At 40.6% G+C, this 26,825-nt stretch overlaps 1 protein-coding gene across 9 annotated transcripts in view; it reads right to left on the minus strand.

Annotated features, from left to right (window-relative positions):
* LOC149311727 (ELKS/Rab6-interacting/CAST family member 1) overlaps positions 1 to 26,825 on the minus strand; it is a 266,847-nt gene that overhangs the window by 85,881 nt on the left and 154,141 nt on the right. For all 9 annotated transcript variants that reach the window (XM_089527772.1, XM_089527771.1, XM_089527770.1 and 6 more), the window contains one exon: positions 17,856 to 18,016. In XM_089527772.1, the coding sequence (XP_089383898.1) occupies positions 17,856 to 18,016 (161 nt within the window). The remainder of the gene's footprint in view (positions 1 to 17,855; positions 18,017 to 26,825) is intronic.

The following is a 26,825-nucleotide window of genomic DNA, read 5'->3' on the forward strand; positions in this document are numbered from 1 at the left end:
GTATAAATTGTACAGTGATAAGATAAATATTTATCATGGTCACAAACTAGCATAAGAACAACAACAAGAACAACAAATACAGTACACAAAATACAATAAAAAAACTCACAAAAGACGTAAAATACAATACATCTAAATATACCTAAAAATGCAGAAACATATAAGCATTTAGCTGTCAGAGGACAAAGCCCAGTTCATCTTGACAACTGTAGAGTGTATTGCATACTCTCCAACATTTCACAGATGAAAATTGGGAATCTTTTTTTCCTCCTGTCACAGAGTACTGAATACTATTCAGTATTTTTGGACAAGTGATATATACCTTGAATTCATGGTATTACTGCTTTGTATTACTGTCATCTTGGCCTCAGAGGGAGCGATCAGGCAGACCCAGCTACATCAGGGACTGACTGAAGGAAGAGGCCCCTCCCTCCTTAACTGTCATCTTGGCCTCAGAGGGAGCGATCAGGCAGACCCAGCAACATCAGGGACTGCCTGAAGGAAGAGGCCCCTCCCTCCTCAACTGTCATCTTGGCCTCAGAGGGAACGATCAGGCAGACCCAGCAACATCAGGGACTGCCTGAAGGAAGAGGCCCCTCCCTCTTTCAACTGTCATCTTGGCCTCAGAGGGAGCGATCAGGCAGACCCAGCAACATCAGGGACTGACTGAAGGAAGAGGCCCCTCCCTCCTTAACTGTCATCTTGGCCTCAGAGGGAGCGATCAGGCAGACCCTGCAACATCAGGGACTGCCTGAAGGAAGAGGCCCCTCCCTCCTCAACTGTCATCTTGGCCTCAGAGGGAGCGATCAGGCAGACCCAGCAACATCAGGGACTGCCTGAAGGAAGAGGCCCCTCCCTCTTTCAACTGTCATCTTGGCCTCAGAGGGAGCGATCAGGCAGACCCAGCAACATCAGGGACTGCCTGAAGGAAGAGGCTGCTCCCTCTTTCAACTGTCATCTTGGCCTCAGAGGGAGCGATCAGGCAGACCCAGCAACATCAGGGACTGCCTGAAGGACGGGACTTCTCCCTCCTTTAATTGTCACCTTGTATCTGTATTGTATTCAATTTTTACTGTACACCGCTATGATCATTGCGGAATAGCGGTCTATAAATAAAACGTATTATTATTATTATTGACAGACATATTAGCTTGATCTATTGTATGTTATCTGACTGTTTTTTAAAATCCTTTGTTTTTGAGGTGCTCCTTTGATTGAAAAGCAATATACAAATATACTTTAACTATATAAAAAAATCTTCCATCTTATTTCTTATACTCCCACTGTCATCAGCACTGCCTTTCCTCCAAGGAGTTCAGGAATATACAGATGACTTTCTCCATTACTGTGAAGAAGATGAGACAGCAACTTTGCCAAGATCATTTAAGGAAACGTGTGTCTGTGCCTCCAGGTCTGTATTGGCTGAATAAGGATCTCTTCAAAGTGACAAAGAAATTACTTTCCTTGTTGTGAGTGTGTGTGATTCCTGATCTTTTCCCATTTGTTAGTAATGTCAATGATTGTACTCTTAAAGGGGTAACAGACTGAATGCACATTACTCAGGATTTTGAAAATGTACTCTCTTTAATATTTAACCAACAGTTTAGATCAGAGTTTCCCTGCCAGAATTTTTGTTCGAAGATAACTTTTTCATCCTCAAACACAGTTTTTTCCAAAATCTCTCTGATAAACAGAACGAGCACAGAGGAGTGGTATGACGCTAGAAGAACCCTAGGCATTTATTAATGTAGCTGTCCACCTGAATGATATTAAACATATTAACACAGGAAATGTCAAAAATCCATTGAAAAATAAGGATTGCTGCCAAAATCCATCAGTAGTGGAATTCTGCTCAAATACAGCAGGTCAGTTTCACATATGTTCCACAAACTTCTGGCAGCTTTAATACAATCTGCAACACGTTTGTTGACCTTGCTACATGTTAATCCAGAAGACTTTCAATGTTTTACACCACAGTAAAGAACATTCTGTTCTTACAATATTGATATTCTTGTCAAATTCTATGATAGTTTTGCATGATATAAAGTGGAAAGTGAAACAAATCTCAAGATGCATGAACTATAACGACCGAGTGGTTGAACTGCTTTAAATTTACCAGTGCACCGAAGTGAAAAGGTTTTGCTTAACATCATCCAGAATGCTGAGGGGTGGGGGAAGAAAACACACAATTTCATGGGAACAGAGACAAAACTGAAGACATCCCATTTATTTTACAGAAATCCACTGACTAGAAACGGAAAATACAAATCTCATATCAGTTATCTACTATACATTTTCACCTATCCTAGGTTAAAACAGCACCTTTTGTCACAGTCTGTACATGCTATCAGCCTGAATGGAAGGCAATGGCAAATCTCCTCACAACAAATTTTGTCTACCGACATTCTCTCACACAGACTGCTATATTATTTATTTATGTATGTATTTATTTATTATATTTATTTGTATCCTGCTCTTTCCCCAAGACTGGGACTCAAGAGTGGTTTCACAGCATTAAAAATAGTACAATTAAAAACATAAAAATTTAAATAAATAAAATTGTAACTGTCATCTTGGCCTCAGAGGGAGCGATCAGGCAGACCCAGCAACATCAGGGACTGCCTGAAGGAAGAGGCTCCTCCCTCTTGTAACTGTCATCTTGGCCTCAGAGGGAGCAATCAGGCAGACCCAGCAACATCAGGGACTGACTGAAGGAAGAGGCTCCTCCCTCTTGTAACTGTCATCTTGGCCTCAGAGGGAGCGATCAGGCAGACCCAGCTACATCAGGGACTGCCTGAAGGAAGAGGCTCCTCCCTCTTGTAACTGTCATCTTGGCCTCAGAGGGAGCGATCAGGCAGACCCAGCTCCATCAGGGACTGCCTGAAGGAAGAGGCTCCTCCCTCTTGTAACTGTCATCTTGGCCTCAGAGGGAGCGATCAGGCAGACCCAGCTCCATCAGGGACTGCCTGAAGGAAGAGGCTCCTCCCTCTTGTAACTGTCATCTTGGCCTCAGAGGGAGCGATCAGGCACCCAGCAACATCAGGGACTCATCCCTCTTGTAACTGTCATCTTGGCCTCAGAGGGAGCGATCAGGCAGACCTAGCTCCATCAGGGACTGCCTGAAGGAAGAGGCTCATCCCTCTTGTAACTGTCATCTTGGCCTCAGAGGGAGCGATCAGGCAGACCCAGCAACATCAGGGACTGCCTGAAGGAAGAGGCTCATCCCTCTTGTAACTGTCATCTTGGCCTCAGAGGGAGCGATCAGGCAGACCCAGATACATCAGGGACTGCCTGAAGGAAGAGGCTCCTCCCTCTTGTAACTGTCATCTTGGCCTCAGAGGGAGCGATCAGGCAGACCCAGCTCCATCAGGGACTGCCTGAAGGAAGAAGCTCCTCCCTCTTATAACTGTCATCTTGGCCTCAGAGGGAGCGATCAGGCAGACCCAGCTCCATCAGGGACTGCCTGAAGGAAGAGGCCCCTCCCTCTTGTAACTGTCATCTTGGCCTCAGAGGGAGCGATCAGGCAGACCCAGCAACATCAGGGACTGCCTGAAGGAAGTGGCTCCTCCCTCTTGTAACTGTCATCTTGGCCTCAGAGGGAGCGATCAGGCAGACCTAGCTCCATCAGGGACTGCCTGAAGGAAGAGGCTCATCCCTCTTGTAACTGTCATCTTGGCCTCAGAGGGAGCAATCAGGCAGACCCAGCAACATCACGGACTGCCTGAAGGAAGAGGCTCATCCCTCTTGTAACTGTCATCTTGGCCTCAGAGGGAGCGATCAGGCAGACCCAGCTACATCAGGGACTGCCTGAAGGAAGAGGCTCCTCCCTCTTGTAACTGTCATCTTGGCCTCAGAGGGAGCGATCAGGCAGACCCAACAACATCAGGGACTGTCTGAAGGAAGAGGCTCATCCCTCTTGTAACTGTCATCTTGGCCTCAGAGGGAGCGATCAGGCAGACCCAGCAACATCAGGGACTGCCTGAAGGAAGAGGCTCCTCCCTCTTGTAACTGTCATCTTGGCCTCAGAGGGAGCGATCAGGCAGACCCAGCTACATCAGGGACTGCCTGAAGGAAGAGGCTCATCCCTCTTGTAACTGTCATCTTGGCCTCAGAGGGAGCGATCAGGCAGACCCAGCTACATCAGGGACTGCCTGAAGGAAGAGGCCCCTCCCTCCTTTAACTGTCACCGTGTATTTTGTATTGTATTCTATTGCAATTTTTACTGTACACCGCTATGATCATTGCGGAATAGCGGTCTATAAATAAAACGTATTATTATTATTATAATAAGTACATTAAAAAGGAATTAAATTATTACAATATTAAAACATAGTTATTAAAAGAATAAAGCATATTTTAAAAAGATAAAACTATAAATAAGGGGGGAAAACTAACAATGTTAAAAAATGGTCCAACATCCCAGCCTGTCCTTATAGCAATTCCTTAAATGCCTGTGTGAATAGGTAGGCCTTCACCTGTTGGCGAAAGGCCATCAAGGAGGGAGCTATTCTGATTTCCCTGGGCAGGGAGTTCCAGAGTCTAGGGGCAGCCACCGAGAAGGCTCTCTCTTGTGTCCCCACCAACCGTGTTTGTGATGGTTTTGCTCATGGGGGAAGAAGGTTCCGGGAGTGAGGGGCAGCGAGTGAAAAGGGGCAAATCCGAGATGGGGCAGAGGAAATTCTGGGCTGGGACAACAGACCTTGGCTACCAGAACGGAGGGCCCGAGTGGGAAGGTGAGGAGAAAGAAGGTCTGATAAGTAAGGAGGGGCCAGCCCATGGAGGGCTTTAAACGTCAACAGCAGGAGCTTATACTGAATACGGAAAGGGAGGAGGAGCCAGTGAAGGGATGCCAACACAGGAGAGATGTGGTCAGAGCAGTGGGTGGAAGTGATAATGCATGCAGCTGAATGCTGGACAGAGATTAAAGGACGGAGGTGAGAAAGAGGAAGCCCAGCCAGGAGGCTTTATATATATACAGTGGTACCCCGGGATACGAACGCACCGCGTTACGAAATTTCCGGGGTACGAAAATCTTAGATTTAAAAAAACTGTTCCGGGTTGCGAAGATTTTTTCGGCTTACGAACATTTTTTCGGCGCGTTTCGGCGCGAAATTCAAAAGCCGCCGCTAGCGGCTTTCCAGCGGCTTTTCGGGTTGCGAAATGTATCGGGTTACGAACGGCGCTGCGGAACGAATTAAATTCGTAACCCGAGGGAGCACTGTATATATGTGTGTGTGTGTGTGTGTGTGTGTGTGTGTGTGTATACACACACACACACACTACCATCAGTACGGTAGTGTATATAAATGCCGTCGTCTTCTTCGAGATCTGCAGTAGCCCTTTGGAGCATCATGCTGAAGAAGATTGTAAATAGAGTTGGAGCAAGAACACAAACTTGATACCCTTTAGGGCTGAAGGGCGGGTATAAATACCAGAAATAATAATAACAACAACCTTGTTTCACACCATTAGTTAATAGAAAGGGCTCCGAGAGAGTGTCGCCATATCTGACTTGACCTTGCTGGCCTTCATGTAGCAAGATACTCATTTTAAGGAATTTAGGGGGAACATCCTAGTCGTTCCAGGATGTGCCACAGACCTTTTCTTCTCACAATGTCGAAGGCTTTGGTGAGGTTGACAAATGTTACGTAGAGTCCTTTGTTCTGCTCTCTACATTTCTCTTGCAGTTGTCTAAGGGCAAATACTGTGTTCTGTAGTGCTCCTATTAGCTCTAAAGCCACATTGGCTTTCAGGAAGAAGTTCTTCTGCAATAGCAGGAAGTAATCTGTTCAAGAGTATCCTTGCAAGGATTTTTCCAGCGATGGAGAGCAGTGTTATACCTGAAGGAAGAGGCTCATCCCTCTTGAGTTTGAGCAATCTGATTTTGCTCCTTTTTTCTTATACAGGGTGATGATAACTGCATCTCGGAGATCTGATTGCAGTTCACCTTTTCCCCAGCAACTCACAAGGAGCTTGTGGAATTTAGCATGGAGTACATGACCTCCATGTTTCCAAGCTTCAGGTGGAATTCCATCAATCCCGGCTGCCTTGCTATTTTTCATCTGCTTTATGGCCTTAAGGGTCTCTTCCAAAGTGGGAGCTATGTCTAATTCATTTTTCATTGGTTGTTGTGTCATATGTTGAATAGCTGAGCCTTGGACTACTCGGTTGGCAGTAAAGAGACTTTGGAAACGTTCAGCCCATCGGTTCAGAATGGAAGCTTTATCGGTAATTAGTGTTTGACCAGGGAGCTTTGGACCTGCTTTAAGGGCTTTGTAAAATCCTCTGGAATCACCCAGATCTGCACAATGTTGTGTCTTTTCTGCTAAATCGATCCACCACTTGTTCTGAATGTCTCGGAGTTTTTATTGGATTTGACTACATGCGAGACAGAAGGCTGCTTTTCTTACATGGCAGGATGGCTGGGCGAGGTGTGCCTGGTGAGCAGTTCTCATCTTTGCCTACATCTCCTGGATCTCTTGGTTGTTTTCATCAAACCAGTCTTGATTTTTCTTCAGGGAGAATCCTAGGGATTCTTTCGCAGATTGCAGGATACTGTTTTTGATATGTTGCCAAAGCACTGTAGGAGAAGAGTCTACAGGATGGTCTTCAAGTTTTGTTTGCAAATTTGCCTAGAGGTTGTCTCTCATGGCAGCTTGTTGAAGATTGTTGACTTGGAGTCTCCAAACTAAATATAGCATTATATCAAATAATCTTTATCCTTCCAGCTGATAACCTTTAGGTTTGTACTAAGGACTACAGGCTGTGAGATTCGCTCGTATGGCTGTATTCTGTCCATTTTACACAATACTATCAATTTCTCCATGCAATGCGAACCATTGATAGTACTTAATTCAGACCTGCAACTCTGTATAATCTGCATCTTTTTCTGGACTGAGAATTAACGAGTAAACTGCACTTGAAAGTCTACCCTTCGCCAGTTTGTTCCATGCCACATTTGGCAAATGCTATGATGTTGTAGTTGAAACCAGCTTTTCAATGCCAACATCACCAAATGATTTGCCGGAGGGGGGGGGGTTCACCTTCATTCTAACCATCAAGGAGTGATATTCAAAAACCATCTGTATGAAGGCTGGGGCCATTTCGCGGTACACAATTACAGCATGACATTTCACTTTAATTGCCATTGAAACATCCTATGGAATCTTGGGGTTTGCAGTTTAGTAAGGCACTAGAGCTCTTTGACTGAGAACCCTAAATGTCCCTTCTAAATTGCAGATCCCACAATTCCATTGGATGGGACCATGGCATTTAAAATGAAATCATATTGTTATAACTGTGTAGTGGGAAAAGGCTCAAGGTTTCAAAAGAGAGCACTGATTTTTGGTGATGAGCCATCAAAGACATATTTAAGAACCCGGGGAACACAAATATAGACTTGGAAGTCCTAGTATCTTTAATGGATAAATAATATTATATTGAACACACTTGAATAGAACACACTTGGAGAAAAAAGCAGGTTAGGCTATTAACACTGCACACCACTACTTATCAACACTGCAACCATACATTTAAATTCACTTTAGAAAACTGTATTGATTTTTGATACTCAAGCTAATCTTTCCAGCTATGTTGGGCCACTAATCATCGATTGCATCATCCCACCAAAGCATACTCTGAAGAATCCAAGGAAAAACTCCTGAACTTAGATTTACAGTCTAGCATTAATACAAATTCATTAAAAAATTCAAACTAAACCTAACACAGCAGAGTATAAACTTCTATTCCAAAAGCCACATTTCTGTTTCAAAAATAACGATGGTTCACACACACAGGAACTTTAAGAAGAACCTTTGGGATCTCTCTATGCACATTTAAGTAAATTAACATCTCCTAAACAGAATTTACAACTGCTCAAAGTTAGTAATGTTCTTACTACATTAAATCTGCAATACAGAGGAATAAGACATTGTATGGTATTTCTATTGAACAACAGAGTGACTATACTTGCTAAAATATCCACACACTATTATAATTTATATGGACTACTGTTTACTATGAACATTCATGCAGGAAACCAATAGCACCCTAAGGAATGTGGATGTTTTTTATTGCAAAAGAAAGTAAAACATATGTGGTTTAGTAAAGCACAAGCAAGTGCCTTGAACACTCTAAGATATCAAATTAGAGGGGCCAGTTATTTATTGTTACTGTTTTGGGGCACCTGTACATGCAAATCTGAAAAACTGTTGTGTTGAGCTTAGCTTAAAAAAATTACACTCCTCTGTAGAACAAAGGAAACAAACATCTCGACCCCTCCTCTTTGTCTAGCTATCGTCCAATTTCTCTTCTTCCCTTTCTTTCTAAGGTTTTGGAACGGGTTGTTTATTCTCGCTGTCTTGAGTTTCTCAAAGCCAACTCCATTCTTGATCCCTTTCAGTCTGGTTTCCGCCCAAGGCATTCTACTGAAACAGCTCTCACTAAGATCTCAAATGACCTTTTACGGGCCAAAGCTAATGGCCTTTACTCTGTTCTCATCTTTCTTGATTTGTCTGCAGCCTTTGACACCGTTGATCACTGTCTCCTAGTTGACATACTCTCTGACCTTGGGTTCTCAGACTCTGTTCTCCACTGGTTTAGATCTTATTTGTCTGGCAGATCTTTTGCAGTGGTTGCAGGTGGACAGACTTCATCCTCTGTTCCCTTATCTGTGGGTGTTCCTCAGGGCTCTGTTCTGGGTCCCCTTCTGTTTTCTCTCTACACACGGTCCTTAGGTAAACTCATTAGTTTTTTTGGTTTTTCCTACCATCTGTACGCCGATGACACCCAGTTGTATCTTTCCACCCCTGACCTTTCTCCAAGGCTTGAACAGCAAGTTTCATCTTGTCTCGCAGCTGTCTCGCAGTGGATGCGCCATCGGCGTTTGAAGCTCAACATGTCCAAGACGGAGCTTCTTGTCTTTCCTCCTAAGCCCACCCTTCAACACTCCTTTTCTGACTCTATGGACAACATTTCTATTCAACCAGTCCAGCAAGCCCGCAGTCTTGGTTTTATCTTTGACTCTTCTCTGTCGTGTACCCCTCAGATCCATACCACAGCCAAGGCTTGTAGATTCTTTTTATACAACATTGCCAAAATCCAACTATATCTCTCTGCCTCTACTGCCAAGATCCTGGTCCATGCCCTAGTGGTCTCACGACTCGATTACTGTAACGTCCTCCTGGCTGGGCTTCCTCTTTCTCACCTCCGTCCTTTAATTTCTGTCCAGCATTCAGCTGCACACATTATCACATCCGCCCACCGCTCTGACCACATCTCTCCTGTGTTGGCATCCCTTCACTGGCTCCCCCTCCCTTTTCGTATTCAGTATAAGCTCCTGCTGTCGACATTTAAAGCCTTCCATGGACTGGCCCCTCCTTACCTATCAGACCTTCTTTCTCCTCACCTTCCCACTCGGGCCCTCCATTCTGGTAGTCAAGGTCTGCTGTCTCAGCCCAGGATTTCCTCTGCCCCATCCCAGATTCGCCCCTTTTCACTTGCTGCCCCTCACTCCTGGAACCTTCTTCCCCCGCGAACAAGAACCATCTCTTCTTTAACCAGCTGCAAAACAGAGCTGAAGACCATCCTGTTCAGAGAAGCGTTCCCAGGCATTGCATAATTGTCACTTGCTTTTTGTTCTTCTTTTGTTGTCTGTTTTATTGAATCATTTCCTGTATTGCTATGTATTTTATATGTATTATCCTACTAGAGAGGCCCCTTCCCCACCACCTTTCCCTTCTCCTTTTGTGTCGTGTCTTTTTAGATTGTAAGCCTGAGGGCAGGGAACCGTCCAATTAAAAAGATTGTATGTACAGCGCTGTGTAAATTTACAGCGCTTTATAAATAAAGGTTAATAATAATAATAATACTTGCTTCATATTATGCTTCAACAAGTACAGAGGAAAATCAAGCGTGGTTTTGAGCTTTTCTCCTTGCATAAATTGGACTGGAGAGACATGAGAAAAACAATTCAATTGTCCTAGGTTTCAGCTGCTACAGTGCACACAAAAACTTCTTTTGGTAGGTCTCATGTAGGAATAATGATCCAGAATGAAAATCAAAAAGTACATTCAGCTGCTGATGAGAGGAAAGTAGAACTACGGTAATAGAATGTGTGACTTTTTTAGTTTGTTTTTTTATTTAAGAGCAGGTCTCTAGCATGCAGGGGTATTTCACTGACTATGCATGCAAGAAGTACCCTACTGAATTGTTCAGTAAATAAAACTAGGGTCCACATCTGCTGGATTTTTTATTCTGCTTTATAATATTGAGTTAAGGGCAGGGCACAACATTGATGGACAGGCACACTGAAATGGATCAGAAGTGGATAGGTAAAAGGAAGATCACTGGGACTAGACTGGAAACATTGCCATTTGACACGATGTTATGCCACGTTTCTGAAACCAATTAGCTGAAGCCACCATCTCTCTAGGCAATTGTTCCATTTCAAACCGCTCTTACTATCAAGTCATTCCTTTTAATGTTCAATCAAAATCCACCCTCCTGTAACTCCAAACAATTAGGCCTGGTCCTACCCTCTGGAGTAGCACACAACAGGCCTACCCCTCCTCTCTGTGACAGCCTGTCCTCATGTTTTGTACGCCATCTCTTGTCATCTTTGTTGCTCTTCTCTGAACTTGCTTCAACTTGTCTATATCCCTCTTAAAATGAGGCACCCAGAAGTGAATGCTGTATGAAGCCTGACCAGTAGAGAATATGGTCTAACTATTGCTTCCCTTATTGGAAACTAAGGGCCTGAACAGACAGGCCAAAATAAAGCTGCTTCAGGCCACTTTGGAAATGTGCTGTTTAAACGACAAATGCATCTTAAGAGGCTGGAAGCTGTGCCAAAGTTGCACTCCAGTTCTTAGGACTAGATCGTGGCTTTGATGCAGCTTCAAGCCTCTTAGGACGCATGCGTCATTTAAATAGCACATTTCCAAAGTGGCCTGAAGCAGCTTTATTTTGGCCTGTCTGTTCAGGCCCTATGTTTCTATTAATGCAGGCTAAAACAGGACTTGCCTTCTATGCTACATCATTAACTGCTAGCTCACATTCACAGATTAATAATAATGCCAATATCCTTTTCACATGTAATACTGTTGAGCCATAAATCTCTCATACTATAGCTGTGCATTTGGTTTTTGTGTCCTAAATATAAAATTTTGCATTTGTCTCTATTGAAATTCATTTCATTATTTTCTGCCCAATTTTTTACTGTATATACTCATGTATAAGTCTAGAAATTTAGGTCAAAAAATTGACCCAAAAAGCCTGTCGACTTAGCCATGGGTCAATGTACGTACTGTATCTTAATTCTTATTGTAGAAGAAGGAACCATCCCCTGGTGAAAAGCAAGAGTATAATCTGTCCTGGAAGCACCAGTCCTCTCTAGCCTCTCGTCCATCTGCCTTTAAGATTAAGCACAAAGAGTTATGTCTGCTGGAATTTTGCAAGTTCTTTGACATTGTTTTGCTTTAGATCCTTTGCTTATATGCGCCTAGGTTTTGCCCTCAACTTATCCACAGGTCATAGCAAAATTTATAATTTTAGCCCCAAAACCTGTCCTCAACTTATACATGAGGTCAACTTATAGTTGAGTATATACGGGTAGTTACATGAGGTCAAGTTATAGTCGAGTATATACAGGTAGTTTATCTAGATCAATGGTTCTCAACCTTTCTAATGCCACGACCCTTTAATACAGTTCCTCATGTTGTGGTGATCCCCAACCGATGGTCTCGGTTCCTAAGACCATCGGAAATATTTTCAGATGGTCTTAGGCGACCCCTGTGAAAGGGTAATTCAACCCCCAAAGGGGGTCATGACCCACAGGTTGAGAACCGCTGATCTAGATCTTTTTGAATTCTGTTCCCATCTTCCAATATGTCAGCAGCCCCTCACAGTTGTGTGTCATCTGCAACTTAATTTTATTAAAGGCTATGCAACAAGAGAGGTTAGGGTGGACCTGTCCTGGTTGTCTTAAAAGTAAGCAAATGTATTTTATTCAGGCAGGCTTTGGTCAATCATCTGGTTGCTGAGCACGGGGATTTTAAATGGTGATAGGTTTGTCTTAGGGTCACCATAAATCAGAAATGGCACACAACAGCAATTAACATTTTAATTAATGTGCTTTTAAATTACTTTTAGCACAATTAATTTTAATATTATAATGTTTTTAGCTATGTTAAAATATAAGTTTTATTATAACCTTTTGCCTTTTTATCTGGACTTTTCAATTATTTTTTTGTGGGTGGCTTTGTGTCTCAGTTTTGGGACAAAGGAGGTGTTTAAATCAAATAAAAATGCTAGATATTATGGTGTTTAAAGGTTTCTTTGTGTGCAATGCAGAAATAAGCTTGTGCCTAAAGAATACTAGAAAGTCGAGAGAAGAACCTCTAAAAACTATGTCTTTTATCCATATCTCCATAGTTGTTTGGGACCACAAACAGACAATCTCTATTAAGTAATCTTTTACTGGAGGTTGCACTTCAGCCTCAAGCAAAGGGCTTTTCCTATTGAAACTGGATGGGTAGGGGCATGGATGTCTGCAGGCTTATCTGAGAACTTGTATGGCCTATTCCTCCTGGGTTTGCATCCTCCTAGGGCCTGTGTTTTACTGCTGTGTTTTTGAATTAAACAGACTACTGGGAGTCACTTTGCTGTTCCTTTTCCTCTGTTGGCAGGGTTGGTTTTTTTTGAGGGGGAGGTGGGCTTAATCTCAATAAATGTTGTGTACAGGGGACACCCACAAAGGCTGAATTGACCAGTTTCACCAAGTGTCATTCACTTCAATCAGTCTATTGTATTGTATTATATGTTTTTTGGATGTTGTAACCCACCTTGATTCCCTGCAAAAAAGCAGGCTATAAATAATTCATATTATTATTATTATTATTATTATTATTAGTCTAATGGGAAGATGATTAACAAGTCCCATGCATTTTAACTGACCTACTCTAGTTGAACTAATTGGTGAGCTGTGAGGGAAACAGCTGACGGGCAAATGGAGCTGTTGTCTCAACAGAACAGATGGAGTAGTTCTGTTTCCCATCTCTTCATATACAGCTAGGAAGAATTGCTACTGCCAGGTGACAGTTGAGGGAGAATGAAATTTTATACAGCTAATATTTCAGCAAGTCAAAATAGTTTATACTTTTGTAACCAAGTTCATTCTTAACTCATATCTATAAATTGTCCGGGTTTTGTTATATCTGTATTTTTAGAGATGGATCAATTATTTTAGTCTGGTACAGTTGAATATTCTATCACTGGAATATTTACAGGGCTACTAAAATGAGGTTGAATGAAAATAGTAAGCATTTTAGCAGTAAGTGGTTGAAGTGCAGCCCTCCAGATGTCTGTAAACTGCAACTCCCATCAGCACTAGCTAGCATAGCCAATAGTGAGGAATTTTTTGGAAGTCCAACAATTTTATTGGGATGATTGTTTCTTTTAATCTGTATTATATTATATTATATTTGTACTGTTTGTAAACCGCCGTGATCGCAGGAACGGCGGTATAGAAATAAATTTTCAATCAATCAATCAATCTGGAGGGCTATATTTTGCCCACCAATGGATTGAAGTCATAGGCTTGGTTCTATGAATGCAACTAACATGGTGCAGGGAGCTGTAGATAAATGGAGGACTATTAAGTATTTCCTTCTCCTTTATGGAAACAAAGAATCTACAGTATTCTGTCCTATTGTCCTCCAGCTCCCATCTCATCCTCCTTCTACAGGTTGTAAGGCAAAACAAAAGTATTTCACACAGAGATAAACAAAAAGAAGAGGAACACTCAATTCCTAGAGCAGTGATGGCAAACCTATGGCACGTGTGCCAGAGGTGATACTCAGAGCCCTCTCTGTGGGCACACATGCTGTCGCCCTAGCACAGAGTTTGCCAGACTTTCTTACTAGAAAGCCAGAGGGACGTGGCACTTTGCAATAAATAAGTGGAGTCTCGGTTGCTGTTTGGGTACTCGGTCTGTAAAAGGTTCACTATCACTGTCCTAGAGAAAGCACCTATTTAGAATTGAACTGAATTAGTTAAAGGGGAAATATAATTAGGTTTACTACAGAAGTTTAAATCAAATGTCAAAAACTTTTTATGTTTCCCAGAATAATAATCATTTCCCAAAAGTTCCTTTTCTTACTGTCGCTAGCATAAATAAGGGAATGTGTGCCCACCCAGAATGCATTCTTCACACCTCCAGCAACAGTACCAAATGTAGTCTTCCAGCACTCCAAATGCAAAAAACAAATGCTTTCAAGCAGATGGGATTTTACAATTTCATTTCTATAGGCATTTTATAATCTAATAATACAAGAGGAAAAATGACCCCAAAGTTGTGTAAACCTGACTGGAATGTAGACATCTGTTCTGGTTAAAATGTTTCCTGACTAGTATCCTCCATCCCACTTTAAATATTTATAGTTTTTAACTAGATTAAAACATCATAAGAGAAGTTTTATTCTTAACAACCTGTGACTGGAATGGATGTGCCAGCTTTTTCCAGTGTTGCCTTAAAACAAGAATCAAGTTTGCTATACTGTCCCACTATTCACACACAGTACAAAACAGATTCAGAAAGGAGGTAGGTAGAAGGGAAGAAAGTGAGACTCCTGAAATAGTAAGGAAACAAGAGTATAGTGCAGTTAAATCCTCAGGAAGTGAATGGCAGAAAAGAGCCTCCTTTCCAAACTCCCTACAACATTAACAGCCTGAGCAATTACTGAGTGGAACAAACTCCTTTAATACCACCTGGTGCAGTTTTCAGCAGTTGGTCTTGTGCCCATGCCTGTCATGGCTCATTTAGATAGTATAGTGCATTCTCTCTATAAGACTATTCTCAGGAACCATAGCATTCGAAACCTAATGAGATGCAGAGATTTTTATCATGACGTGTAATATAACTGTTAGCCACTGAACTCATAGTTTAGTCTTTGAGAGCTGCATGGAACAGAAAGCTTTTTTAAGATTAGTTGAGTATAAAAACAAGTGAACCACTTTTCTATATATACTTAACTAATACCTAAACAAAAATGAGTCCATGCTGATGAAAGGAGGTCTTATTTACATGAACTTTGTTTGGAAATCACATTTCTGTTGTATCCTTACTATGTACACTATGGTCAGAATTCCATAAGGCAGTTATGAATGCATAACTTAAGAGCTGTGCATTCATGATAGTTTGTATTCATGATCTCTGTATTGACTGCCTCAAGGAATATGTAGTGACTGTGAAAAGTCCCCCAATCTCAACCTACCAGGCAGCAGCCAATTGATAGGGAAAGAAGCTGACTGATGTTCCTACCCTCGATCATGTGAGCAAGCTCTGGTGCAAAAGGGCATTGCAACTAGGACCCTGATTTTAGTTGTTGCAATAGTGATCACTCACATTGTGTCAGCTGTTTCCTGATCAACAGAACAGACCCCATCGGTCACAACAGCTGATGCCTGGTAAGTGGGGATTGGGAGACTAGGGCCAGGAGACATAACATAGCTACATAACCATGGTGTATATGTAGCTGATAGTGAATTCCAGCCTGTATGTATTGCTGTTCACAGTACAATTGCCCCAGACCGGAATAAAATATGATCAATCTGTATAAAACAGCACACAGTAAAATACTTATTATTTTCATTCTACCTCAGTCTCAATAGCCCTGTAAATAATTCCAGTGATAAAATATTCAACTATACCAGACTAAAATAATTGATCAATCTGTAAAAGTAAAGATATAAATGTATTAACAACTGAACAAGTAAACGAACAAACAGCTTCATTTATATACTGCTTCATAATGAACTAACAGTGTCTAAGCGGTTTACAAGTATGAGTGGGGTGGTTTTATTTGGTAATAATGAGTGGCAATTTTGATAAGTATTTAATATAGAATTATTTTAATTAGCTAATTTTTAATCTGTTTTATATAGATGTAGGTAATTTTTATGTATTTTAACTAAAAGAATTTAAATTCCTGCTAAGTTCTAAAAAAGGGGGAGTCCTCAAGCACTTGGCCAACTGGCCATGCCTGCTTTAATATATTAAAATGAAAACAACAACAATGTCCAATTATTCCTCTCTCTAACTGTGCAAACACAAGTGTAAAGAAAATATATGTTTAATTTCTTTATAATTGAGACAAATTTATATCAGAAATGCAAGTGTTTTGAAATGGTAATTCAACTCTTAATAAAGCAACACCACAAAGGCTGATACTCTACATACAGATATCTTGCTAAGAGTTTTTCTACAATATAAAATTCTAAAATTATTTCCAGACTGTAAGAAAAGCTTGGAATATAAAAGCAACGCGGACAAAAACAGAAAATTTGACAAAAGTTAAAGTGATGCCTTACTTTTGTAGTTATCACCACATTAATTTTCTTTAAAAAAATTAATGCAAGCAGATGCATCTGTAGTTTTTCATGTACTATGGTTACTCAAATTTATCTCGAAAGGTATACAAATACCTATTGTCACAATGTCATTCAAAATCAGTTCAAATGACCATACAAAGAAAGACTGATAAAATTTGATGAAAATTTAACAGGTACTATCTTCTCAAGCAATAAAAAACACTGATATTACAGTGGGAGATATTTTTGTGACACAGGTGACACTTTCACATAGCTTCACCTTGGTGTGTGAAGTTTTCAGCGCAATGAAAAAGACTTCCATTATAGTGAGACATTGATGCAGGAAGTGATTAATTCCTCAACATGGGCTTGTTGTGTTGGATCCGAAGTGCAGAAACGATGAGTGGGCAGAGGCTGCCCAGAGACTTAGCCAGGTAGATAAAAACACCTGGTTGGCCAGAGAGTCCAACCACCACACTAACATCACTATGTTCATTTCTATCTATATTAGTCGTGATTGCTGAAAGCCAGCCTGAACAGAAAAAATATTAACTTTTTTGCAGGTGAAATTATATATGCAATTATTTAGGAATAAATATCATTAAATGCAGTGGGTCTTGCTTCTGAGAAGACATGTATAAAACAGCACTATGAAACATGCTGGGATCAATGTTGGGTCTCAATTTCAGCAATACAATTATTTCTCAAAAGTCACTAATCAGTAACAGCAAATTTTCACTAGAAAGAAGTGATTTTGTTAAACAGTTAAAGAACAAGTTAACTTCAAAAACATTATATAATATTCGTATAGGTACTATAAGGGTTCACAAAACCAAAATCACTGTTAGCCCTGCCAATAAAAATGTTTCGCCATCCCTGAAGAGAAGAAACAACTAAAAGTACGTCTAATGATCTGCTGGCAGCACTAGCCAATACAGTTCTAAATAGATAATTGTCTTTCTGAAGGCTGCAAAGCACTCATTTCCAAAGTAATGGGACCTGCTCCCAACTATGTAGGAATTAATGGGCAATTTAAAATGAAAAATCCACAAGCCTTAAATTTTCTTCTTCCTATCTCTTCTTCCCCATGCTTAAACAACCCATGATTCCTCTGAACTAGAGTTGTTGTCTTAAATGCTTGATAATTAAAATTCAACCCTCCTCCACTGGAAATCTTCAGGTAGTGGGGGAAGGGAGAACTAGTACAAATAGGACCATCCATCTATAAGAACATACTTAAATGTATGGGATTCATGCATCATGATCAGGTGGAAATCAGACTGCTATAAAATTATACACAATACATTTACCCACAAGTGCTTCTTAAAATGAGTGGAAAGAAATAATAAATCTTTGATGGGGTTATACTTTCAGCAATGACCCAAACAGAAATTAATGGAAGATTGGGTCAAAGGAATAATAAATAAAATTTTAAAATAATACAACGTTTAAGCCTAAGAGATATGTTAAGGGAAACAAAGACATACTTCATCTCTAGGACTTCTTCTAAATGTTTCCTCCTCTCTGCCCGTAAGTTGGTCAAATGTGTTTCCTTTTCAGCCAAAGACTGTTGAGTAGAGGACAGCTTTGCTTTCATAGATTCCAATTCCTGTTTTACTTTCTCCATAGCCATCATCAATTCTTCTACCTAAGGAATTCAAGAATGATAGAGGAAGGAGAGAAAGTATGCAATCATAAACATTTCTGCAATTCACTAGAACTATTTATTGTTAGAGCAAGAAAAATACTAAGTGCTCAATTTATTCTTGCATTTAGCATTTATCTACATTTGAATCTTACACCATTGCTCCTATATAAAATAACATGTGTTAACATTATGATGAAACAGAGACAAGATACAACTTTATTAAAAAGACAGTTGCTTGCTACTGTGTCATTCTTGTCCCTGAGGCCAACTGGCAATGTGTCTTATGCCCCATCTGTATTAGCATGTACCACTGTCTTAAAGTTATTTTATGAAAATTTAATTATAGAGCAATATTCTTAATTTCAGTGTCCAAGCAACATTATATTTAAGTATCACAGGACAGAATATCTTACACTGAAAACTGTACTGATCGCATCTCATTCATAACTCATATGAACAGCTAAAGGTGACCACTTCATAATCCTACACCCCACTGTTAGGTTTTGTATTCACCAAACAAAGCAAAACAAAAGCACAAGACACTACTTGTCCAAATCATCGCTACAGAGAAATTATTGCAAATATATTTAATGCATAAATACAGGCAACATAGATCACCTTGAAGATATTATTTAAATGCTTAATGAAGAAACTTGGAGCTTCAGTTTGCCTTTGCACTGGGTTTCTTTTTTGGTTTGTTAACCTTCCCTACTTGGTTATGAAATTTAAGGATTGGCAGAAAAATTAAGGCTGTGTGCTGCCAACTCCTGGGAGTTTACTATAATTATGCCTATGTCGTTTTGTATATAACTGTTGATGAAGACCATTTTGGCCAAATTGTATTTAGTGTATTTATGTTAATTCTGTACTTTACCAATGCTAACTTATGCAAATGTTGTTTTAATTTTAGGTTCTGCTCTCAGCCTAGAACTCTGTCACACCTTGCTTGTCAACATGTAGATGCCACTTTTTCATTTGACAACTTGTTCTGCCTTCTAGAGCATTTTGTAAGGCAGATACCTTCGCAACCCATCCTGGGAAAGTATTTTTGCGCTGATTATTTTTAGTAATCAGGAAAGGAAAGGAGAGGAAAATTACATAAAGTTGCAAAAAGGGTAGGTAAAACAAGGAATATAACAATGCTTTATTTAACAAAACCAGAAACACAAAATCAAAAGAAAACCCAGTCCCATAAAATGAAAACTACTAATATGTATGTTTTAGCAATATTCTTAAGAGTGTAGCACTGTGAATGTTAAAGACACAGGATCTCCTAACTCGAGACAATGGGTTCTATTTGATTCACATGAGCTCCATCTAGCCTCATGAGTGTTTACTCAATACTGCTGCCATTTAGATGATATGAGCAAAGAAGACTTAGTGACTTCTGAATACAATGATCTGCTTCTACTTTTGGTCAATTCTCAAACTTTAAGATATACTTCAATATTAATTAACAAAATTCCTCCCTTACCCCCCATTATTTAATCATTAGTACAGAGTGCCAGTGTTGTGTAGTGGCTTGAGCAATGAACTAAGACTCTGGAAATCAGGGTTTGATTCCCTGGCACAGCCATGGAAATCAACTGGGTGACCTTGGGCAATCACACACTCTTAGCCCCAGAAGACCCCATGATAGGTTTGCCTTAGGGTCACCATTAAGTTGGAAACAACTTGAAGGCACACAACAAAAACAGGAACAACATAGAAGATATTAGGGCCTAAATATCTTAAAGGCACCAGATCCTGTCTGATCTTCAAAGTTAAGCAGGGTCAGCCCTTGTTAGTACTTGGATGGGAGAACATCAACAAATACCAGGTGTTTTAGGCTACATTTCAGAGGAAGGAACCAGCAAAGCCACATCTGAGTATTCCTTGCCTAAGAATATCCTATGAAATTCATGGGTTCGCCATAAGTTGACAGATGACTTGTAAGTACATACACACAAACACACAGGATATTGATATATTCCCCTCAAAAGATGTAGCAATTCAAGTTCTATGTTTCAAGAAACAGACGAGACTTTAAAAATTGCTATACTAATTAACTTACCAATTTTGCTGGTTCATTTCTGAACATGTTGTGAATATGGTTCAGGTATTTATTTTTTTTAAAAAAAGCTAAATCTGGGGCTCAAATACACACCACAATTCTTCAACTGTACAGAATAGTGTAAGAAGTAATTTATGTCAAATGACAAGAACAGCCAGATGGTTTTCATAAAATTATAAACTAGTAAGTCTTTATACAAATGCACAGAAGTAAACCATAATTTTACAGTTTTGTAGAGAAAGTGTTGGGTGTTTTAGATGTCATCAAATGCCATTTCTCAACAACATTTATAAGATCAGTTGTACCCAATGGTCTCCTTTCATCAGTCAGTGAACATGATTCCCGTTTTCCACACAGACTTGTGCTCCCATCAAATCTACTGCAGGCTGCAGAGAGAGATAATCCAGAGGAAGCCTTCAGGAATTTATCTGGTGCTGGAGTGAAGAATGAAAATTCCTGCAGGCTGCTATTAAACAGTATACAATCTCCATACACTAGTAGTGAAGAACAAATGACATTATATAATATTTGTGCTGGACCAATGTGAAAAATGGTATTCCTCATCTCCAATTCTGCAAGGCAGTATAGGAAGCGAAATATTTTTTCTCTGTTCTCCAGGGGTAGGTCTATTTTTAATCATGTCATTGAGTACTAAATGAGAGTTCTTAGTAACTCTTGGTTTGGACAAATGGGCTTATGTCAGGGTGAGAGTCTTCTGGATGTTGTTTTGTAGGTCAGTAAAATGAATATCCAGTATGTTGGAGGCAACTTAGAGATTGTAAACTCTTTAGATGTGTTTAGTTCACTATGAAGCGGTATAGAAATGTAAATGCTATTGCTATTGCTTGTTATTGTTGAACTGAACTGAACTGAACTGTCCAGCTGCCCTAACTAACATATGAATGCTGGGATTTGCAGTCTAACAAAATCTGAAGGGCCATGTGATTTCCATCATGATTTAAATCCAACTGCTAATCCCAACTAAAGCAGACTCACAGGCCTGAAACAGACGGGCAAAATGATGCAGCTACAGGCTGCATTGGGGGTGTGCCATTTACATGACACACACCTCAAATGCAGCCTGAAGCTGCAACATGGCTGTGCCAACAAAAAAGAAATGGGCCAAGAAAGAGCAGATGGAATCTGCTTCTTCCAGCAGCCTGGTTCAGAACCATGGCAGTGGCCCAAACTGGGACTGGGAATGTGCTGTTGCTGTAGTCCCAGCATGAACTACGCAACCTTGTGCCACTCCTTTGAGCAAGTCTGTTTTGGGTCACTGAAATAATGAGGCTTATGTAAGTACTGCCTTACGATATCAAACTGATATACAGATAAGATCAACAATTTAACTCAAAAGTTACTCTGCTAAAAATAACCACAAGGAATCAATGAAATAAGATAGGTAGATTAAAGATTCAATTGGCAAGTACCTGAAAAGGAAGAAAAGTAATCAGAAGGGTTGTATACAAGAATTCCAAATCTTTAAGGAGGAGGTGATCGGCAAAAGAGGATGTATATTCATTGAGAAATCTGCATTCCACAGACACAGTTTAGAAACAGGTTGGAAAGAACCTGTTTGTTGATATAACAAACTGCTTTTTGCTTTTTTACTTCCATGTACAGAATAAAATTGAAATATTTAATAGAGCTTATGCTGCATGATCAGTTCCTTTATAATTAAATCATTCATGGAAAAATACATATTTACAGAATTTCTTATATGCAGAAAAAATATACAGCCATCTCTTTGTAGCCACATGGGTTACATTCTGTACCCCCAATGGATGCCAAAAACCGTGGGATCTCAAGTCCCATTGGTTTTAATGGCAGCATGTTGTGCATGTACCACCATTTGGGAGAATGGAGAGGGGATCTGCGGATGAGAAGCCCATAGCTGGGGCAGGCCGACTGTACTAGCAATGCAATCTTTCCTGTCAATGTCAAGAAAAGTTCTAGAACAGATAATTATGTCTATGAGCACCTAGAACTGAGTGTAAGGATTACTAAAAGCTAGTATGAGTTGCTCAAAAGCAAATGCTGCCAGACTAATCTTAACTTCTCACTTCTCTGTGTAATAATAGTTACAACCCTGATAGGTTACAGAAATGCTGTATATGTAGCACAAAGAAGCATACCTCACTTAAAACCTCTAACAGTGGACTCCTTTTTACAAGGTTTTCTTAAACCCCTGCTCAGTTCTCCTTTCTTTGCTCTCTAACAAGTTGGAAGTTTTAAGCAGCGTAGGCATAAGAAGGATTGGAGGAGGGGTGGAAAAACACAGATTTTCATTGTCAGGTTGCAGCAGCATGTCTGTAATAAGCAACGCATAAACAAAGCTTGAGCTGAGAAAGAGATTCTACACTAGCGAGTCCTACTGTTGCTGTGTATGCCTGTCTACAGCAGCCAAAATAAAAAGCAGCTTCTACCAGAATGCTTTACTTGTATGAAAAGCAAAACAGAGATAGGGGGAAAGCAGATAACCTGTCTCCCCATTTACCCCCAACTTGTTAAAAAAAGTAACTGTAGCCACCAAAACGGAATCATAACAAAAATGGAGCTGGTAAGAAGCAGGCAGGTGATCTCCAGAAGGTCTAAAGTGTTTGCCTTTACTTATACAAGGCTTATCTGACCCCATTATTTAATTTAACATGTTTATATTGTTAGTTTTAAATAAAAACTGCTCAAACATGTTGAATTACTCTTCTTTTGTTTGGTGTTATTTCTGCCTCTACTAGCAAATTTTCTGCTAAAGCAGTAATGCCCAGGAACCCATTTACTTTGCTACAGAGGTGTATCTGCAATGATTTTGCTAATGATTTTGATATAACAAGTTGGGAAAATGTGGCTGAAATTATGCTACTGTCAAATGGATTTCTAGTTAACAGACTGTATTCAAGGACTGCTCACTAATGATTTCTTTTCTCCTGGAGAGAAGTGGTAAATTTGGTCCAGGGTTTGGAATTTTCAGCAAATGGCTTGTATTAAAGAGTAGAGGGTGTGCTCATCAAATCTGCAGCCATCACCAAACAGGGAGGCATACCTAATATTTTATGTCACATCAGGATTCCAGATGACCTTAATGGATTGCAGAATTGGGCCAAAACTCACACCATGAATTTCAACATGGATAAAAATAAGATTCTGCATTTAGACTGAACAGTTTAGTGGTTTGAGTATTGGACTAGGACTCTGGAGAACATGGTTTGAAGTCCCGCTCAACCAGAGAAATCCTCTGGGTGACCGTGGGCAAATTACACTCTCTTAGCCTTTGAGGAAGGCATGGACAAACCTCCTCTGAAAAAATCTTGCCATAAAACTCCTCAATAACTCCATTTTAGGGTAGCTGTAAGTTAGAAATGACTTGAATGTGCACAATGATGACAACATTTAGTCAGGAAAATTTATCAGTGACACAATTACAGGATGGGTGACATATCAAGAGAATCTAGGGATCTAAAACAAAACATGACAACAAATAATACACCAAATCAACAATAAATACAAGCAATAACCCAGGTAAGGCCCTGAAAGTTATAGATAAAAGGTGTGTTCAGGGATCCCTTCGGGATCTCTAGGTTGCATAAGAGAATTGTAATGTCCAGATTAAGGGGAGTAACACAGCTGACCCTCTTTATCCACAGATTTTTTTTATCCACGGATTCCAGTGTCTATGGCTTGTAAATATTCTTAAAACAATAAATTCCAAATAGCAAAGCGTGCTTTTCCATTTTATATAAGGGACACTATTTTGCTATGACATTATATTTAATTGGACTTGTGCATCCATGGATTTTGTTATGCATTGGGGGGTCTTGGAACCAAACCCAAGTGGATAACAAGGACCCACTGTAGTACTATTTGTGCTTTGGTCATCTTGCATGTGGAGTACAGTAAGGGTACTGACAAACTGGAATGTGTCAAGAGGAAAATTAACAAGGTAGTAAAGGGTCTTGACGTCAGACAGAGGCTTCCAAAGCCACCCTTCCGGATCTATTACATTCCTCGTGTCTTGTGGTGTTTGGGCAATGTTATCAAGCACTGTTGGCTTTTATTTTTCTGTTCTTGTCATTGTTACATTCTCTCCTGTTAATTATTAGATATGGAATCCTTTCCTTCCCATGGCTCCACGCATTTCTCCTAAACTGATCCCTATTCAACTTCTTCCTATCTCCCAGCTTCCATTTTTTTGTTCACTCTGGAACTGTCACTCTGTTGCTCTGAAATCTACAGCAATCCATGATCTTTTTCTCTCTAGATCATTTAATCTTCTTGCTCTTTCTGAAACCTGGCTCCTGGCCCATGATACTGCTACCTCCACTGCCCTTTCTTTTGGCGGTCTTTCTTTCACCCACACAAGCCACCCTGAGGGTTGAGGAGAAGGGGTTGGTATCTTACTGTCTAATTCCTGCCAGTCTCAAGTTCTTTCTTTTCCCTCTAGCTATTGTTTTTCTTCATTTGAGTCTCATTCTATTAGACTCTTTTTTCCTTTACAGCTGTGGGTTGCAGTCATCTATCGCCCTCCTGGTTCGGCTACCCAGTTCCTCTCAGACTGAGTCATGGCTGACATTTTTTTCTATCGGATGCAGTCCTCACTTTGATCCTAGGTGACTTTAATATCTACCTTGACGATCTCAAGAATTCTTCAACATCTTGCTTTAGATCCCATTTAGCTTCTTTTGGTCTTCAATCTCATTCCAAGTCTTCAACCTGTTCTTTTGGTCAGTGCCTTGACCTAGTTCTTGCTGCTAAGTGTGTCATTTCTGACTACTTGGCATCTGATTTTCCATTGTCTGATCATCATTTAATCTCTTTTACTCTTACTTATATCCCACCTCCTCGTCATACTGTTCAACGCGATTTTCGTGATCTTCAGTCTGTTAATTGTGACTATCTCTGTCAGTCCTTGGATTCATCTCTCTCTTCTCTATCTCTTGGGAACTCTGCTGACTCAGCTATGTCTTTAACTCCACTCTTTCTTCAACTCTTGACAGCTTTGCCCCTGTATCTGTACGCGCGTCTTCCTCTATGACTAGGCCTCAGCCCTGGCTTACTCTCATTGTTAGGCTTCTCCAGTCCTGCTCTCGAGTGGCTGAATGTCTTTGGAAAAAGTGCAGGGAGTGGGCTGATTTTATACATTTTAAATTCGTCCTTTTATCCTTCTCATGCGCCCTGTCCATGGCAAAACAGAATTATTACAAATCATTGATCTGCGTCAACGAGAGGTACCCGTAGTGTTTGTCCTCATGCTTCAACACTTTGTTAAAACCTTCCTCTCTCCCTGTCTCTTCATTATTTTCCCCTACCGTTTTCACCAACTATTCCATCACTAAGATCACCACTATTCAATCTGAGATAGTTCTTCCTGATTTGTCTTCTACCACTAATCTTCTGGAGCCTTCAACCAAAAAACTCTCTGTATTTCCTGCTGTTTCTTTGGATGAACTCTCCATGCTGCTGAACTCTTCCAAACCTGCAACATGTTCTCTTGATCCAATTGCCTCTTGTCTTCTAATCTCTATAGCCCCTTCTTTTCTGCCCTCACTTCTCTATATCTTTAATCTCTCTCGCTCTACAGGCTCCTTCCCTTTGGACTTAAAACATGCTCTCATTTCCCCAATTCTGAAAAAAAACTTCTCTTGACCCCTCTTCTTTGACTACCTATTGTCCGATTTCTCTTCTTCGTTTTCTAAGGTTTTGGAATGGCTTGTTTATTCTCGCTGTCTTGAGCTTCTTGAAGCCAACTCCATTCTAGATCCCTTTCAGTCCGGTTTCCACCCACGGCACTCTACAGAGACAGCCCTCACAAAGATCTCGGACAATCTTTTGCGGGCCAAGGCGAATGGCTTTACTCTGTTCTCGTTCTTCTTGATTTGTCTGCGGCCTTCGACACTGTTGATCACGGCCTCCTAGGTGATATACTTTCTGATCTCGGGTTCTCACACTCTGTTCTTGATTGGTTTAAATCTTATTTATCAGATAGATCTTTTGCAGTGGTCACGGGTGGTCAGACCTCGTGCTCTGTTCCCTTATCTGTTGGAGTTCCCCAGGGCTCTGTTTTGGGTCCTCTGCTGTTCTCTCTTTACACATTGTCCTTAGGAAAACTTATCAGTTCTTTTGGTTTTTCCTATCATCTGTACGCCGATGACACTCAGCTGTACCTTTCCACCCCTGACCTTTCTCCGGGGCTTGAACAGCAAGTTTCATCTTGTCTCACAGTTGTCTTGTAATGGATGCGCCATCGGTGTTTGAACCTCAACATGTCTAAGACGGAGCTTCTTGTCTTTCCACCTAAGTCCACCCTTCAATACTCCTTTTCTGTTTCTGTTCACAACATCTGTATTCGACTGGTCCAGGAAGCCCGCAGTCTTGGCTTCATTTTTTATTCTTCTCTGTTTTGTATCCCCCAGATCCAGGCCACAGCCAAGGCCTGTAGATTCTTTCTCTACAATATTGCTAAAATCCGTCCATTTCTCCCGTTTTCTACTGCCACGACTCTGGTCCATGCTCTGGTCATCTTGTGACTAGATTACTGTAACCTCCTTCTGGCAGGGCTTCCTCTCTCTCACCTCCATCCTTTAATTTCAGTCCAGCATTCAGCTGCACTATTACATCTGCTCGCTGCTCTGACCATGTTTCTCCTCTATTATCATTCTTTCACTGGCTCCCCTTTCCCTTCCGTATCTAGTATAAGCTTCTGTTTTAAAGCTCTGCATGGGCTGGCCCCTCCTTATTTATCTGAACTTCTTTCTCCCCACA

The sequence above is a fragment of the Sceloporus occidentalis genome, unplaced genomic scaffold (genome assembly GCF_023333645.1).
Source record: "Sceloporus occidentalis isolate IW3139 unplaced genomic scaffold, rSceOcc1.0.p SCAF_5, whole genome shotgun sequence".
Classification (NCBI taxonomy): domain Eukaryota; kingdom Metazoa; phylum Chordata; class Lepidosauria; order Squamata; family Phrynosomatidae; genus Sceloporus; species Sceloporus occidentalis.